This window comes from Sarcophilus harrisii, chromosome 2 (genome assembly GCF_902635505.1).
Source record: "Sarcophilus harrisii chromosome 2, mSarHar1.11, whole genome shotgun sequence".
Classification (NCBI taxonomy): Eukaryota; Metazoa; Chordata; class Mammalia; order Dasyuromorphia; family Dasyuridae; genus Sarcophilus; species Sarcophilus harrisii.
Window position 1 is genome coordinate 30,238,005 of NC_045427.1, and position 18,727 is coordinate 30,256,731.

Here is an 18,727-nt window from a genome sequence, read left to right on the forward strand (position 1 = left end):
TTACTGTTAAAATTACTCTGATTTATTGAGCAGTTACTCCTTTCCCCAAGTCAGAGTGTAGTAGGCACTGAGTTACAAGTTATAAATGTCAAAGCTCCTGGAATCTTCCCCTGCTCTCACAGGCTCACATGGGACCAAGGACTCCTTTGCAGAAAGGGTCCACTTGGACTAAGTCATCTTCTTGGCGGGGGAAGCAAAGACCCGAGTGCGGAGCCGCAGGAGGTCCTGGTACACGTTCCGCTGCAGGATGGTGCTACTGCACAATATGGCCCCAAAAAGGGCCCCGAAAAAACCACAAATGAGCACATCCTGTCCTAGAAGGCAAAAACAAAAGCAGGGTCACGGGAGTCATGTCAAGAGAACCTTACTAACAAGAGAGGCATCCAAGGTGGTGGGGGTGTGACTGCAGGGAATACGGAACCCCCCCCCCATTCCCCGGGTTGGGTCCCTCACTTCTAATGTCATCCCCAAGCTAACGCTCGCCTGGACTGACATCACAAAGTGACAGACCCTCAGCTCCCTCTCCCCTCTGACTCCCGATGTCTTCCTTTGTAGAGGGAAGAAACTGGACTCTGAGCCCATTCCATCTTGCATCCACTGCCTGGTGCCCACTCCAAGGAACAAGGACTCCCACAGCATGCACCCTTTGGTCTCCCCCCTGCCTTTCCTGCCCCCTTCTGCATGTTGTCTCCCCTTTAGAGGGTGGGCAGGGATCCCCAGTGCTCAGCACAGTGGCAGGAGCTAAATCAATGTTGACTGGATTGGATTGGGTCGGACTAGGTTGGACCGGATTGGACTAGGTTGGACCAGATTGGACTGGGTTGGACCGGATTGGACCGGGTTGGACTAGGTTGCACTGGGTTGGACTGGGCAGCCCAAGTCTTCACCCAGAGAGGGAACGACCTTTCATGTAGGAGTTAGACAAGATGTCCTCTTTAGTCCCTTCCAGATCTCAAGTTCTAAAGTCTGAACGTGGGTTCAGGGAATTCCGACCCCGTCTCTCAGCCTGGCACTGGAGCTCAGGAGAGAAAGGGCCCTCTGGTCTGGTCTCTGCTCTGCCTCTCTGGGAGCTTTGCCCTTTTGGGGGACGCTAATCAGAGCAGCACAAGTGGCTGCCAGCTGAGGACACAAGTGGGCCTTGGGTGCTATGGGGTCACTGCTCAGAGCAGCACTGGAGATTTCAGGGCACTGCCCCGAGGCACTCTACAGTCCTTGTTCCTTCTCCCATCATTCCCCTGACCCTCTACCCTGATTTTGCTGGGATTCCATGTGCCGCTGACTGCTCCCATGTGCCCATCATTAATACTAAAGGCAAGGCCTGGGAAGAGGAAGGGATTTACGCTCAGGGGCAGGTGGGGAGCTATGCAATGGCACTTAGGGACAGCAGAAAGACTGCAGAGTAAGACAACGTACCTGTTAGGTAGAGATTGGGGACGGGACTCTGGGCCCGCATTGCGGCCATGACGCGGGGCTGCAGACGGCTCAGGTCATGGTTGACCCCATAGGGCTCTCCACGGGGGGCAGCCAGGAAGAACTCATTGCTCAGTGGGGACCCTACTGAAATACTGTTCACCTGAGAAGATGAGGAAGGGAACCAAGGTGAGGAAATCCAGTAGTGCCCCTGACTCCAGCTTCTCTGTTCTCTGCATTCTCTCCCATCTGCACCCCGCCAAGGTGCCCAGGGTTCTATCCCCTCACCCCCAGGTGTGACATTCCCTTAGGACCCCTCTCTCTTGCACTGAGACAAGGAGATAGTCCCTTTCTATCACTCACTTTCATGACTTTTCCCTCTACCCACTTATTCTAGTACCTTCCCCTCCAATTGAGGATAAAATTTCATCAAAACAGACATGGAAGCCTCTACGAAGGATTCCTTCACGGCCTCATAGTCACTCCCCCTCTTGCCCTGGGGTTCGTCCTTCCACTCCTCAAACCATTCGTAGCGGGCAGGAAGCATTATAATCAGTGTGGACTGGTCTGAGGAAACAGAGCTTGGGTCACTGTACCTGGTGCCCAGCCCCTCCTGCCCTCTTCCCTGCCCCCCTTTCCACAGCCTCCATCCCACCTGGGAACCTGTCCTTCCATGTCGGGTCTTTGGCCGAAGCGGAGGTGATGAAGAAATAGGGGATGTGTGCGGCGGCTTCTTCCCTGGAGAGGGACAGATATCTCTCCATCCTATGGGCAGGAAAAGGGAGATGAGCTAATGAGATCAATGGACCTGAACTCTCTCACAAGAAGGGGACAGGAATCATTCTCCCTTTGTGTAGAAGTGGCAGGAGGAAGCTGGTTTAGGAGATGGAGGAGAAAAAGAGACAGGAGCTACCGGGGGCCTGAGCTCCATGAGGGAAAGTGGGCAACTGGAAAGAGCAGACCCCGGCTTATGAGTCATCTGGGCCCCTTTCCTGCCCAGATTTTAGGAAAGAGGAAGCTCACAGACCTCTCTCCTCTTTTAGCACTTACGCGTGGTCAGTGTCTGTGTCAGAGTAGACATAACAGTTGTTGGCTTCCAGGCCTAGGTCACTCTTGGATCCCTGGAGGCAGATGAAGATAGAAAGTGTGGACACACCATGCCGCACCATTCCCAGCTGAGCCTTTATACCTGTCAGAAAGACCAGCACTTCAGGAGCCAGACAAAGACGGGCAGTCATGGAAATGCCCAAGATGGGGCTGGTGAAAGTCACAGATCTCAGAGAAGCTTGCCTGCTGGCACACCCCTCTTACCTGTGTCAACGTGCTGGATATTTTCTCTTCCTCTCGTGAACAGACTGGGACACTATTCCTACTTCTAAAATATCTCATGGAAGAAAGGAATTGAGAAAGGATCCTTTTGCAGAAGAAAATCTTGACTTGCGTCTGGAGGTTAGAGAGTAGAAGAATGTAGTAGAGGACATTTTGAGCTAAACAACAGAAATGAGGCTTTTCCCAAAGACAGAAGCGGCACTCATCTTCCGTGCAGTAATAAGGCTAACTGTACATGCTGCCAGTAGCACATGGCGACTCCCCGAGAGGAGAGAGGAAGCCATTTGTCTGCTAGGTATGACTACGACTAATCCAGATTTCTGGTGTCTTTCCATGGTCAGTCTCCAAGACAAGATAGAGAACGTCTCAGGATTTGGCAAAGCTCACTACCACCCCTGAGGTGCCTGTGGCAAGGACAAACCTGTTAGCTGACAGAAAGCATCACCAAAGATTACGAAGTCTCGGGCCATAGGCTATCTGGGCCAGTCCCCAATGAGATGCCCTCTCCCTTCTTCCCTTCCCTCACGCCATTGGGCTGGCCAGGCAGGAGCCATGGGCTCCCCTTAGAGGACTTGGGTCTCATCAGCTGTGACCATTCCAGTAAGGTGGAGAACCAGTAGGATGTCCATCCTGCTGCAGCCCCCTCCATTTCGGTGGATGTCCTTGGGCCTTCCTATCTACCTCTACCTAAACTCTCACAAGTGTCGTGCGTGTGAACTCCCTGAGAGCAGACTGTCTCCATTTCTACTTGATGGCACTTCATAATACTTAGTAAAAGTTTTTTCATCAATTCATTCTGTTAAAAAATTGAAGGTTCAGTGGCCCAAATATTTTAATCACTGCTGCTGACTTATCGACAAAAGTCTTACAAGAGAAAGACAAATTTAGGACGTGAACAGTGTAAGAAACTGATGTGTGAAACCTAAATCTGGCTATTGGCTCATGGCCTAAAAAACAGCAATGATGTGTTCCTGCCCACAGCTAGAGCTGGGTGGCTTGGGGTTGTAAGCAGTGGAAAGCACACTGGGCCTGACTTTAGGAACACTTAGGTTCAACTCTGGACCCAGACACATAATGCTGTGTGGTCCTGGGCAAGTCCCTTATTCACTGTCTGCCTCAGTTTCCTCACCTGTTCACCTGCACCTACTTGCAAAGAGTACATGAGATCTAACCAGATAAGATCTGTAAATGTCTCAGCACTGTAGAGCTTAACAAATGCTTATTCCCTTCCCCTGCCCCTAAATCAAAAAGGAAAACAGAAAATAAACTACCTGTTTATTTACCAAATTAGGTACCATAAAGCACAAAACAACAGAGGAAGAATATTATAGGAATTCCAATAAATTCACAAGCCCAAGGAAAAATCCGAGAAAAGTTCTAACCATAAAAGTCCTGGTCTAGATGTCTTTATATAAATGTACAAAGTATTAAAATCCAAAGAAATGAAAGATCTCAATGAAAGGAAGCAAATGAGATTGGCAAAGCGTTGCTGAGATTGGGAGGAGGGAGTCCCTGACTGATAAGGTAGCTATCAATAGCTCAGCAGCATCTATAGTTCCACAGGGGTGGCTCACCCTGTCCAAGTACCATCACGCTCCCTTCTCTTTCTAGCCACACTGAGCCCTGAGACAAATCCACCCTAGGCTAGACCCTGTGGACAACAATCACCTGGTTCAAATCATTGCTCCTTAATTAACATACTTCCTCTAGTCATAATCACAACCCATCGCAGGATGCAGACCTTTGGACTGTGTTGTTCAAACCCAGTTCTCCATCAGCCACTGACTGCTCCCTTATTCCCATCCCTTTCAACTTCCCACCCCAATCATCCAATCTGAAACCCCTGTACTGAACCTGCTGGAAGAACTGCTCCACAGGCAACACACTCACTTTGAACTCAACTTTTTCCTTCCCTCTCTCTATCTTCCCATCCTCATCGAGTCTTGGTTCTCCCTATGACCCAACTTCCCTGGCCACCCTTTGCCATCTTGGTTGCACATTCACTCATTACCCTGTATTCCCCACCTCCCACTCATCTAGTAGAGGAGTTGGAATCCTCGTTGCTCCTCACTGCCACTTCCACTGCTGTGTCTCAATCACCTTTCCCCCTACAAAGTACACTCAATCCATGTTTATCACCCAATCAAAATTCAGTAGCTACTGCAGCTCTTTTTGTGGTAGCAAAGAATTGGAAAAGGAGTGGATGCCCATCAATTGGGGAAGGGCTGAACAAGCTGTGGTATATGAAGGTAATGGAATATTATTTTTCTATAAAAAATGATAAACAAGCTGATTTTAGAAAGTCCCGGAAAGATTTATGTGAACTGATGCTGAACAAAACAAGTAGAACCAGGAATACATTGTACACAATAAGAACAAGAATGTATGATGGTTAATTCTGAAAGGTTTGGTTCTTCTCAGTGGTTCAGTGATCCAAAGTAATCCCAAAAGACTTTGGACAGAAAATGCCTGTGTCCAGTAAAAGAACTAAGGAGACTGAATGTAAATCAACACATGCTAAGTTCACTTTTTTTTTTTTTTTTTTTACCTCTCCCATGGTTTTTCCTCTGTTGTTCTGATTTTTCTCTCCCAAGATAAGTCATAAAACAATGTACATTAAAAATAAATAAACTAAAAAAAAAAAAAAACAAAAAACAGATTCAGTAGCTATTGTCTGCAGACCTCATTTGCTCTTTTTCCTGCTCGAGCAAGTCCAGTGTTTAGGCCACAGTCTTTCTTTACCCTTCAGCACCTCCCTTCATACTAAGAGTATTCCACCCATCTACTGATATTCCTTTATCCCCCTTACCTCTTAATTCTTCAGCTTACTCATTTCCCATCATTCCTACAGACACAGTGCCATCACTCACAAGGGCAAGGAATTCTGAAATTGCTTGATCTGACTGATATAATCTGCTGTGCCCCAAACTGCTGCTTCCAATCCAGCCACCCAGCAGATTTTTCTCAGCCCACCACTCCTATATTGGTGACCCCTCTACTCTTCCCTTACCCATTTTGACCCCCTGAAGATCTCTTTCCCAGCCTCCAGGCCCACATCTCCAACTGCCTATCAAATCCTTCAAACTGGATGTCCCAGTGACATCTTTAACGCAACATGTCCAAATCTGAGCTCATCATCTTTCCCCTGAAACTCTTCCTTCTTCTGAACTTCCTTATCCTACTGTCAAGGACCCCAATAAGCTCACCCCTATACTGTCTTCTTCTCTCTTGTCCCTTGCCTTTTAATTCTAGGGGAGATCTTGCCCTTGGATCATGATGACCATCCCCTACTTTTGCCCCTACTTATGTGCTACTGAATGAAGCCGAACAAATTCATGAAACGCTCTTGACTGGATCCACACAAGCTTAAGTTACTTAATCTTAACAGAACCTTCCCTGTGGTGAGCCAAGCCTCGGCTAAGAGGAGTGGCAGGGGAGAGGATGCTGGGACTGGAGGCAGGAGGAGCCGAGCTCAAATCTGGCCTTAGACACTTCCCCTGCTCAAATCACTTAACTTTGTGTGCCCCAGTTTTCTCATCTGTAAACTGGGGATCATAACAGCAGGGTTGTTGTAAGTATCAAATGAGATAATAACTGTAAAGCAGTGCCTGGTGCATTATGGGTATCATCCAAATGCTCATTTCCTTCCCCTCTCTTATGTCTCCTTCATGGAATCATTGTACCTCTCACTATAACAATATTTTCAAACTTTCCCAACCATTCTCGAGCCTCCCATAGTTTTCCCTGCTTTAGTTGAGAACTTAGTCTCTTATTTCACTGAAAAAACAGGCCATTCTCAGAGCCATGTCTTCATTGCCTCAGTCCCTCATTTCTTCCACAAGATTTCCTCCCTCATCTCGCCTTCCTGTGAAGATGAAGCCTTTCTCCCCGCCAAACCCAACCCCTCTACATGCACATCCTGTTCTGGCCCCACTTCTCCAGCCTCTCCACAGGATCCTGACACGTTTCACTCCCTTTCTCCACAGCGCTGGGTCTCATCTAGGTGCACTTTTCACTTTTTATTGGGGCTTTTCATTTAGACATCACCCTCATTTCCAAATGTGCCCCTCCCCTCTCCCCTTTTCCCTCTTCAGCAAACTTTCCTTTGTAGCAAAGACTGAAAAAGCAAATGGTTCAGCTGACCCACTGACACATCCCACAATCCCCCAGTGGGCACAGACAGTTGTTAACCCTGTTCAGCCAACAAACCCTTCCTATGAATCTTCCAGGAGATTCCAGCTTTGGAGACTCCTTTTTTCGCTGCCCTGTGTCCCTGCTTTGCCCCTTGGTGTTAAAGCCACTTCCTTTGGGCTATTACCCTGCGAGCCTGTCTCCTTTCTCCTTCTCTTCCCAATAACCCTTGTTCAAAGGATGATGCTTTTTTAGCTCATTGGGTTAATGCCTAGGATCACAGGGGGACTGAGCAGCTCCAATGCAAGTGTTCTGGTGTCAAATTTCCTATCCTTGCAGCAGCCTGGCGCATGTAGGTGCTCAGTAATTGCCTGTGGCCCCCCATTGGATTTCACTGACTTCCTGCTTTTCTTACACATCTCAAACACAAAGCCCATCTCCCACCAAACAAGCTTCTTCTGGCCCCTTAGCCCCTGATTGAGGGGACCCGAAGCCTCCCACAGAACCTAGGTTATCTCTCCACTGCTGGTCCCAAACCTAAAAATGTGTGTGTGTGCTGGGAGAGGGACGCAGCCCCTGTGAAATCCTGCAACTGTCGGGACACAACGAGGGGCTCAGAACCCCAAGGGCACGATGTCAATGACTGCTGCCTAACAGCTGCCAAGCCTCCTGCTTTCTGGCGGGGACACCGAGTTCGAATCTGGCCCCAGACACTTCCCATTATGTGACCCTGGACAAGCCACTTCACCTGTTTGCCTGTGCCCTCACCTGCAAAATGGGGTTAATAACAGCATCTACCTCCCGGGGTTCTGAGGATCAAATGCAAAACTATCTACAGAGAGCTGTGAAAACCGCCACATGCTACACAAGGGCTAGCTACCAGCCGACAGATATTCAAGAGAGAGGGACAGATGGACAGGAGAAGGGTTCGTGTACCAAGAAGGATCAGGAAAGGGGAGGACGATCGGGATTCATGGCCCATGCAGGAGGAAGCCACCAGCCGGACACCAGGTCTGGCTGGGCGCAGGGCCCAGGGGCAGTGACCCATCCTGCCTAAGCCAGCCTGGAAATGCAGCCGGGAAGGACAAGCAGCCCTTACCTGGTAAGTGGCGGGCGGGCTCAGGCAGCAAGCGCTGGTACGTATTAAATATTCCTGCACTGGAGATCACAATGGGAGAATGGATGGTCACCAATTCGTGGCCCTTCTTCACCGTGACACCTACAGAGGAGACGGGATGAGGTCTGGGAAGCACAGAAAGGAACAGAAGCCCCCCGGCCCTACACAGTCCAAAGGCTGGACCCTCACTCTATGTCCTTAATCTCAACTGGGCTCTCACTACAGCAAGGCAATGCTTCTACTCCCCTCCTCAGCTCCCCACGCCATTAACCTCGGTGGCCAACTCCAACTTCCTCTTCTCCTCCCAATAGCAGCCCCTCGCCTGACTTTCTCAGCTTAGATCTCCCCTTACACTTTCCTGAAAAAACTCAGCCATTCAAGTCCTCTCTTCTCATCAAAAGTCCCACCATAAGTCCAGCATCGCTCACTGTCGCCTCCCTAACTGACCGTGAGGAAGGGCCAGCCCTTCTCCTGGCCAAGGTCAGTCCTTCCACACGGCCTATGATACCAACGGCTCCTGCCTCTTCTAGAAGAATGCCGCCCCTCTCTTGTTGCCACCTTCTCTAATCTTCCCCTTCCCTAGTGTCTTCCCTGCTGTCTACAAACTCTCGCTCATGACCCCCCTCAACTTTAAAAAACTTCCCCACAGGATCATCCCCTCCCCGGTTCCTGCCCTATGCGCCTCTGAGCTGAAGCCCTCTCTCTGTTCTCTGCTTGTGCCATCTGCTTCCCCTGCGCTCACTCTCTTCTAAGCCCCCATAATCTGGGTCCCAGCTCATCCTTCCCAACGACTGCCAGACCTTCCTGCAGCATCAGATTCCGCTGACCACCCGCTGCTGCTCCTGGAAACGCTCTTCTCCCTCTCGGTTCCCCTCCTACCTCTCTGATTGCTCCCCCATTTCCCGTGCAGGATCCCCCACCTCTTGGAAGATGATTTCATTTCCAGATCCAATCCTCACCTCCTGTACCCCAATTCTATGTCACCAACTGTCCATTAGATTTCAGAGGAGGTCCAAAGGGCGTCTCAAAGTCAAACATCAAGTTCGACTCATTCCCGTGCTCCCAAATATGACCACCTTCTGAGCCTCCCCCGATTTCTAAGGGAGCCATCACCCTTCCCGGGCCCCAGACTTGTAACCAAGGAGTCATTCCCGATTCCCTACTCTTACGCATCTCGACGCCTCGCCAGTTGTCCAATCTTACTTTTCTCTTTGAAAGTTCCTCCTTCAAGACTTAGCTCCCAGGTTTCCTTTCCTAGACCCCCTGCTACTAGGATCTTCCATGGCAGGTTCTTTGCACCTGTCTGTTATGTACGAGCAGTCTCACCCTGCATAAGGTCCTTTGAAGGCAGGGGCTGTTTTCCCTTTTCTTTGCACCCTGAGTAGCTAACCCCCAGCCTCACCCATGGGAAGCACTTTCTTGCTGCTTTCAGTCCTGCCCATTTGAGCTTTTTTTGGTAAAGATACTGAAGTAGTCTGTCATTTCCTTCTCCGGCATATTTTGCAGATGAAGAAACTGAGGCAGTCCCATAGCTGGGAAGTGTCTGAGGCAGGATTTAAGTCTTCTGCCTCCGGCCCAGCACCTAGCACTTTGAGACTTTCCTAAGCACTTATAAAAGGTCATTTATTATTCAGTTACTTTGATGCAATAAAACGGGGCTACTCTTGTTGGTCCCCATACACATTGTTTTCTTGCTTTTGCTATTTCCCTGCATCACCCCCAGCCCCCTGGTTCTGCCTCAGTTTCACCCACACTGAAAATGCCGCCTGTCCCATGTAAACTTTTCTGCCGCCGAATCTTTTCCTGCCCTTAGAACTCCCTAGTGCTTGGTCTGTCCCCGTGCAACGATCCTGTCACAACCTATGTGATGATTACCAACAACTTGGGCTTATGGGTGCCGATAGCCAATATCTGGGTCTCCTGTTCCACAGCATTATCGGTGAGTTCCCCCTCTCTCATCACAAGGAAGCCATCCCGCCCGCCTCCACAATATCTCTGACACCACCTCCTTCTCCCCACTCAAACGGTCCCCAGGCTGCTTCAGCCTCTCGCCGCTTCTGGTCCGGACTGCTGGAACTATCTCCCCCTTGGCTCCCCTACCAAGTCTCTCTTCTCTCAAACCCAGATTCCACACAGTAATTCCCTGAGGGGCGGACCTCACCAGCACCCGCTCCTGTACTCAGAGCTCCAGCGGCCCCCTGAGCCTCCAGCATGAAGCCTGCTCCTCTCCTTCTGGATGATTTAGCCTTCGCACATGGCCCCGCCTGCTGCTCCAGCATCTCGTACCTTCTCCCCTTTCGGCAGCCTCTGGCCCACCCTGCCGGCTGGACCTGGCACCTACCCTCCACTACTCCTCCGCTGAATGCTGGCCAGGCCATGGCCTGGAACCCAAGCTCCGGGGTTGCTCAGTGTCCTTCAGTCCCTGCTCCGGTGCCGCTCCCTGCACAAAACCCTCCCGACGTGTAACCCCCAGCAGTTCCTCCTTCCCTGAGCCGAAAACACTAACGGAACTTCTACAATCACGGGCCATCTCTGAGGGCCCCTCACTTCTCTGGGAGTAGGGGCGATTTCATGGGTTTTCGCACGTCTAGTGGCTGGCACAAAGCAGGGACTTAGAAAGCGCTTGCTGACTGCACCACTGGATCTCTGAACCCGATTCTCTACTCCCCGAAGGCGGCCTCCACAGCCCTGCTCAGCAGGGCTCCAGGAAGCCTCCAGGAAGTCTCCCTGGGGCCGGATTCGGCAGAACTGTGCACCCCCCACCCCAGCTGCCGACCCCAGCGCCCAGTTGTCACTGCACCTTGGAGGCCCCCCATGCTCCCTTCTTGCCTCGCTTTCCTGAGTCTGCCCCCACTCTCATGGCGGAGTCTCCCTGCTCTCACCGCAGGCTCTTCCAGCAGAATCCAGCAGCACGCTCTCCACCCTGGCCCTGGCCAGGACCGCGCCCCCTGCCCGCTGGATCACTGGGATGAGGTGAAAGGCGATTTCACTGGAGCCTCCGCGGGGGTAAAAGGCCCCGTGCAGGTAGTGGTGGATGAGGATGGCGTGCATGGAGAAACTGGCGCTCTTTGGGGGAACACCTGTGGGAGAAAAGCCAGGGAAGCATCTTAGGCCTGGTCCTCCCAGCCACAGGTCAGGACAACCTCCCTGCCAAAAGGAGCTTCCCTCCATGAACAGAACCCCCCCCCCCGACCCCTAATCTGTCAGGAACCCCGTCAGCCACCAAACCCAGGAACCTCCGCAGTCTCTGATGTCACACCGCGGCTCACAGGACAGCCAGGGTTCCCCGCCACGGAGTGAAACTTTTGTGGGGCAGAGCGACAATGATAATGAAGGTACCTGGGATTACCCGGCATCAACCACGCGCCAGACTTTGTGCCGACACTTTACAAATCTGAACTTATTCCTCACAACAACCCCAGGAGGGCAGTGTTATGATTCCCATTCTACAGCTGAGAAAACTGAAGTAAACAAGATTAAGTGAAAACTTGCTCGAGTCAAACCGCTGCTAAATGCCTGACGCTGCATTCGAACACAGTTCCCCCTGACCCCAGGCCCAGAGCTGTATCACCTGGAGGTGATGACAGGATCTCTTGTTAACTGGCTCCTGAGGGCCCCCAAACTCCTACTTCTGGCAAAGCAAGAAGAGCCAAGGGGACAGCAGCCCACCCTCCTACGCTCTCGCACCCTTTACCCCCAGGATCCCAGAGCCCCAGGTGCGAACCATAGGTGGGACAGATGTAGCTGAGCACTGCTTTGAGGTCCTGGGAGGCAGGCAGCTGGCTGAGCACCTCCTCCAAGCTCTGGGTGGCCGCTTTCAAGAAAGGGGAGAAAAAGGCCAGTAGCCCCAGACTGTCCAGCAGCCTCACCACTGGCAAAGGGATGATCTTCAGCAGGACCATATGAGAGGCTCCTTTGGCTACTTCCTGGGGAAAGAAAGGCACTGGGGAGAAAGAAGTTCCTGAATCTCTGGCCCTGCTGGCCCAGAGCTGAGGCTCTAAGCATTCTGGGAAAGAAGCTCAGCCTAAATGTAAAGGGGCATCCCTCCCAGTTAGAAAGATCAGGATCTTGAGCATTTGATCACTCATCCTTAACTCAGAGCCATGCTGTTCCTGGGGGAGCTCGGTGATCTGAACCCTGCCCTGCTCTACTCCAGGTAACACTGGGGAGTCCCTGATGTTTGTTTTAGGGATTTTCCACTTCATGGCCCCCACCCCATGCCCCCATGTCCAATGCCTCCAGGCTGTGCCCCTCCCACAAATCACAGCAGTGTCCGATGTCCTCAATCTGTCCTGAGCCTTCCTTCCCTTCATCAAACCTCCCCTGCCCTTATCCTTTTCTTCAGGAACCTAATCAACTGGGGCCTATTAAGATTTAGTTAATAATGACAGCTTTTATGACCCCTACTAAGTACCAGCCCAGGGTCTTATCTCATTAGATCCTCATGACAATCCTCAGAAGTATATGTGAACATTATCCCCATTTTACAGATGAGGAAACTGAGGCAGCTGGCTGTCAAGTGACTTGTTAAGTACTAAAGACCGTCCACCTCTGCCAGAAACCTATTGATATCTTCAAGAGAGCCCTCAGTGTTTATAATTGAGGAATCCCTGAGGCAATGGCCTAGTCACGGCAATGACCTCCAAGTCCTGAGGAGAAGCAGGTGGCCCAGGACTCTTGTCCCTCCTCAATCTACACGTCCCCCTGCGTGTCCATATTGGCTCTTCCTGGATCTCTGCAGGCCCCCCAGGTTGTCCTGGATTTACCTTCACCATCTTCATGTACTTGTCAATGGCGGCCTCTTCATTGGGGAACTTTTCCTTGAGCCCCTGAACATACGCTTTCTCCCCAGAGTACATGGGGAACTCCCTTCTGCCATTGGGTCCCTCCAGCATCACGATGTCAAAGGGGGAGTCCAAGGGAGCCCAGTCCAGCTGCCCCTCAAAGATCTGGTCCACGAAGAAGCGGCTAATGCTGCCCTCATTCAGCTGCCCAACATAGTGGATTCCTGTCAAAGTGGCAAGGAGTGGTCTGAGCAAGTCTAGAACTTGAGGAGATAGAGAGGCCATGAGCGAGGCTAAAGAGAATAAAAGGCCTTACCCCTTTTCTTTTGGTTTCCCCCAGACTTTAGTTCATCTCCAGGGAATTAAAGTTAATGAGAGGCTTTTTGTGGGAGGGTTTTCTATTTTGCCCCTCACTGAACATGGAAATTCATGTATGTTAGAATTTTTCATTGTGGCTTTTACTAACCTGTCAGGATTTTAAAGTTATAGGAGTATAATTTTAGGTTATCTGATAAATTTTGTTTTATTTTTTAAAACTAATAGCTTTTTATTTTTCCAAATACATGCAATGATAATTTTCAACATTCACCTTTGCAAAACCTTGTGTTCCAAATTTTTCTCCTTCTTTCCTTCCCTCTCCCCTCCCTAGACAGCAAGTAATCCAATATAGGTTAAACATATGCGATTCTTCTAAATATATTTCCACATTTATCAGGCTGCACAAGAAAAGTATCTGATCAGTTTTGACAAATGTTAATGAGAGGGGCAGCTGGGTGGCACAGGGGATGGAGCACCAGCCCTGAAGTCAGGAGGACCTGAGTTCAAATCTAACCTCAGAGACTTAAAATTTCCTAGCTGTGTGACCTCGGGCAAGTCACTTAACTCCAATCGCCTCTGTAAAAGGAAAAAAAAAGTTAATGAGAACTCCAAAGCACTCAGTCTTATAAAATTAATAATATTTAACAATTGTGTAATTTTTAAAATAACCATATTCACTATCTCATTATATTTGATGGATCTCATCAGTGGATCATTAAAAAAATTTGACTGCATGAATACAATTGAATAGACAGCCATCTAGGCTCTTTTGCAAAACAGATGAACTGCAGGGACTCTAATTTGACCAGATTTTTCTTTTAACATAATAGAATTTGAGCATGACATTAATGTGAAAGATTCTAAATAGTGTTCAAAAACAAAGCACTTTCCTTTGAATTTCGTAATTAAAAAAAAAAAAACCCTCCTAATGTTTTCCTTTGTGACTATATTGTGAAAACAGATGATATTGTAAAATTCACATGTATTGCACTGATATTATTAAAAGGTTTTGAAATGCTAAGGAATTTGACAGTATATCCTTGGAGAATTTCCCATCGGTGTTACAACAGAGTAATTGAGCTAATGAACTGTTACTTATTATATATAACTGAGGGAGAAAAAAAAGAATGACTCTGATTGGATTCTTTTCAATGGCTGTTATAAGGTTATTGTTCACTGGAATTCGGTCTCTTTTATAATGTCATAAAGTATATTCTTTTTTTTTTCCTGAGGCAATGGAAGTTAAGTGACTTGCCCCGGGTCACATAGCTAGAAAGTGTTAAGTGTCTGAGGTTAGATTTGAACTCAGATCTTCCTGACTTTAGGGCTGGTGCTCTATCCCCTGTGCCACCCAGCTGCCCCAAGTATATTCTTTAAATTTATAAAACCCCACCATCCCTAGGAAGGAGTATCTGCTTATGTCCGGTCTCCTCCATCCTGGTCCAAGACACCTGGTGAAGGACTTTAATGAGATCCTTCCTTCATCTGGAGGGGAAGGCCAAATGGGTGAGGCCCTGGGAGGCAGGAGGAAGCAGGGTCCGGCTGGGGCCCCGGGCTGGTGATTCTGTCCACAGCCTGTGCTGCTCCCCTGGTGAGTGCCCGCTCCTCCCCAGACCCGCTTTACCTGTGTCAAACTCCAGCCCCTTATGGCTGAAGGTGTGGCAGGAGCCCCCCGCCTTGGTGTGCTGCTCCAACACCAGGACGCGCTTTCCCGCTCTGGCGAGGATGGCCGCGGTGCCCAGGCCCCCGATGCCGCTCCCGATCACCACGGCGTCCAGCCGGTCGGGCACCCGGCTGGCCGAGAAAGCTGCAGGCAAATGTGGGAGAGAGAGTAATATGAGCCAAGGGGGAACACGGACACCACGGGCAAAGCCACGCTAGCAGGGGGCGCTGAACCAGCAGGGAGACGTGCAAACTGGCAGAGTCCGTCCCAAAGGCAGCTTCCCCACCACGGAGAGGGCGTGCCTCATTGGACAGAGCAGCTGAGAACCGCAAGGGCAGCCTGGAACCTGCAGCCCAAATGGCACCGGAACAGGAAGACCAGGCCGGCAGAGAGGAGGCCGGGGATCCTGCAGTGTCTGTAGTACGGGACAGTGCGGACACAGGCAGAGGGGTCCTCAGATCCCAAACCCAGCATCCTTTCTCTACCTGTGCCATCTCAAAGTGGGCAAGGCCCTCAGGGCCAACGAGCCCACCTCCAACAGATAGGATTCAGCCGTGTGGCGGCTCAGCCTTGGGGAAGGGGCCCTGCCCTCCCTGGGATGGTCTGGGCAGCCCAAGCCACTCGGGGCACATGTAATGCAAGGATCACACCCACACCTGCCCCTTTGAAATTCGGCAATGAAGGGCCTCCTACAGGCCAGGCCCCCGCTAAGATACAAGAAAAGCAGCCTCCTGTGAGAAGCTTATAGTTCAATGGGTGAGATGACTTATACAGCTATAGGTACCCATGGAAGGTGACCTCAGAGGGAACTGGGAGGCTCCCAGAAAAGGCCTCATAAAAAGGTGCCACTGGAGCCCAAGAGGCTGAGGTGAGGAGAGAGGACATTCTAGGTTTGTGGAACTAGCCGGGGCAAAGGCACAGATGAGGTGGAGCATCACTGATCAGAGGGAGCTGGTGTTGCTATGGAGCCCAGAGCATGGTCTCCGAGTCAGGAAAAGCTCCAATCCGGCCTCAGACTATTAGTAGCTTCAATGTGACCCTGGGCACATCATGCAACCTCTGTCTGCCTCAGTGCCCTCATCTGAAGGATGGGGATAATAAGAGTACCTAACCTCCCAGGGTGGTTGTGAGGATCCAGTGAGATAATACTTCTAAAGCACTTAGCACAATGCCTGGTACATAGTAGGTACTATATAAAGAACAGGTATTATTACTTTTTTTTTTTTAACATTTTACAGGAATAGCAAGCATCCAGTTTGGCTGGAATAAATATGGAGTGCGCACAAGGGATATAAGAAGCAGAAAAAGTTGGGAAGGGGTCACGTTATGAAGAGATTTCAGGCCAAAGAGAAGAATTAATATCTGATCTTAGAAGTAACAGGACATCAATGGCGTTTATTGAATTGGGGAGGATGGGGAAAGGGAGCAGGGGAAAAGAGAAGAACAGACCTCAGCTTCAAGAAGATCACTTTGATAGCTGAATGGAGGATAAATTAAAATAGGAAGACACTGGAAACAAGGAGATTAATTAAAAGACTAAACGAGCAGAAGACAGAGAGGGAATGGTGATCTAAAACATGATGATGGCTAGAGTAGAGATAGAGGAGATGGGATGAGGAAGAAACAATAAGGCAACAAGGATGATGCTGTGCTTGCAAGCCTGGGAAAATGGTGGTGGTTCCCTCAAAGGATACACTAAAGTACAAAAGATGGGTGTGTTTGGGGAGAAAGAGAATGAGGGCATTTGGATTTGAGGTGCCCATGGGATCTCCTCTTTGAAATGTCTCATAGAAAGGTGGTGATGTGGGACTGAGGTATAGGAGACTAGGGCTGGGTGTAGAAATCACCTGCCAGAGGTGATCATTATAAACCCATGGGAGTTGACAAAATCTCGAAGGGAGAGAGTGTAGAGAGAAATGAAGCTTTAAGGAAGAACTTGGGAGACACCAGAGGGCAGTAACTGTGACAAGAATGAAGATCATTCTTGTGAAAGAGATGGAGGAGGAATCAGGGAAGTGGGAGGAAGCCAAGAAAGAGCAGCCGTCCAATAGGTGAGAGAAGAGCATTTCCAGGAGAAAAGGGTGGTCAGTACCTTCCAGAGAAGGCCACGGAAGATTTAAGACAGTGGTCCTCAAACTTTTGTTCTCAATATCTTTTTTCTATTAAAAATGATTGAGGATCTGTCCAAAGAGTTTTTGTTTATGTGGTTTATAGTTAGAGATACTGATCACATTAAAAATAAAAACTAATTATGAATTTGTAGTCTCTGAAAGGATTTCAAAGATTCCCAGGATGCTCTGGACCAGACTTTGAGAACCACTGAAATTTTAAGATCTTGATCACCAATGGGTACATAACTTAGAGACATAAAGGATGGCATCATAAACAATTGGGAGAACAAATAAAAAAGCAGTTTTTAGATCTATGAATAGGGAAGAGCTCATGACCAAATATGGCTAAAGAGGATAAAATAGACAATTTTGATTACATAAAATTAAAGTGTTTTTGCATAATCAAAATCAATTCAACTCAAATTAGAAGGGAAACATAGGAATGGGAATCTTTGAAATAAATTTCGCTGTTAATTTCATTTTCAAGATCTTTAAAAAATTCATTCAAATCTATTACAAAAGCCATTTTCAACTGATAAATGGTGACAACAGGCAGTTTTCAAGTTATCAACAGCCATATGAAAAAAAGCTCAAGATCACTAACAGTTAGAAAAATACAAAGTATCGTTGCTCTGAAGTTCCGCCTCACAACCTTCAGCTAGGCAAAGATGACAAAGAAGGAAAATAACACACGTTAGAAGATCAGGGGCACATTAAATGCCCTGTTGGCAGAGCTGTAAATTGCTTCAGCCATTCTGGAAGGCAATTTGGAACGGAGCCCAAAGAGTTACTTAATTATAAACCCACTGCTAGGCCTGCAGCCAAATAAATCAAAGCAAGAGCAAAAGGACCAATGCATGCAAAAATCTTTCCCACGGTTCTTTTTGGGGATGGTAAAGAACTGAAACTAAGACAGTGCCCATCTAATGAGAAATGGCTGATAAAACCATGATAAAAGCATAATACTATAACAGAAGTCTGGGAAACCTTGAATGAAATGATTCAAAGTGGGAAAAAAAAAGCTGAAGCAGAACTCGTTATATAATACCATTGTCAAGACAAATAACTTTAAAAGACTTAGAAGCTCTGATGAATGCAAAGTCCAGGGAAGAATCCGGAGGGCCCTGGAGCTGCCAACGGAGGTAAGAGCCGCAGGATACAGGTGGGAACTTTTTTTTTTAACATGAGGAATTAGTGTTTTGTTTTGTTTTTGACTAAGTGGTTTACTAAGTGTTTTCTTTTCAGTCGGGCTTGGAGGAGTTCGAAGGAAAAATTGGGTTTTGTTTAAAGTTGTCAATCATTTTTAACAAGGAATCTGATGATCATTTGGGAGAGTTCGATTCCAAGTAAGAGAAGAGATTGGAGGTCGAACTGCAGGAGGTTTGCAGGAGAGTGAGCCGGCAGGCGCTGAGAGGCCACCTTCCCGAATGTATCAGAGGAGGGATGCGGGATGCGGGATGTGGGATGACGGCCAAGTGCACGGTAGGGTCGGGGTGGAAGGGGCTGTGCCTAGGCTCGGCCCGCGGCCCCATTCCATTCCCGGCCCCGCCGCCCCTCGCTATTCCCTGCCCGGCCCCGCCGCCCCCTCGCTATTCCGTGCCCGGCCCCGCCCGCCCCTCGCTATTCCGTGCCCGGCCCCGCCCGCCCCTCGCTATTCCGTGCCCGGCCCCGCCCGCCCCTCGCTATTCCGTGCCCGGCCCCGCCCGCCCCTCGCTATTCCGCCCGGCCCCGCCCCCCTCGCTATTCCGTGCCCGGCCCCGCCCGCCCCTCGCTATTCCGTGCCCGGCCCCGCCCGCCCCTCGCTATTCCGTGCCCGGCCCCGCCCGCCCCTCGCTATTCCGTGCCCGGCCCCGCCCGCCCCTCG

General features: G+C 49.6%; 2 protein-coding genes across 2 annotated transcripts in view; one reads left to right on the top strand and one right to left on the bottom strand.

Annotated features, from left to right (window-relative positions):
- RETSAT (retinol saturase) overlaps positions 1–18,727 on the bottom strand; it is a 20,335-nt gene continuing 1,608 nt past the window's right edge. Inside the window, exons 2-11 of the mRNA XM_031949767.1 lie at positions 14,714–14,896; positions 12,754–12,995; positions 11,712–11,913; positions 10,870–11,067; positions 7,970–8,089; positions 2,461–2,599; positions 2,066–2,175; positions 1,811–1,977; positions 1,414–1,573; positions 1–314 (exon numbers count right to left, since the gene is read on the bottom strand). Coding sequence (XP_031805627.1) covers positions 169–314; positions 1,414–1,573; positions 1,811–1,977; positions 2,066–2,175; positions 2,461–2,599; positions 7,970–8,089; positions 10,870–11,067; positions 11,712–11,913; positions 12,754–12,995; positions 14,714–14,896 — 1,667 coding nt within the window. The 3' untranslated portion in view covers positions 1–168. The remainder of the gene's footprint in view (positions 315–1,413; positions 1,574–1,810; positions 1,978–2,065; positions 2,176–2,460; positions 2,600–7,969; positions 8,090–10,869; positions 11,068–11,711; positions 11,914–12,753; positions 12,996–14,713; positions 14,897–18,727) is intronic.
- ELMOD3 (ELMO domain containing 3) overlaps positions 17,758–18,727 on the top strand; it is a 24,184-nt gene continuing 23,214 nt past the window's right edge. The window contains exon 1 of the mRNA XM_031949773.1: positions 17,758–18,005. The gene's annotated coding sequence lies outside the window, so the exon portion shown is untranslated. The remainder of the gene's footprint in view (positions 18,006–18,727) is intronic.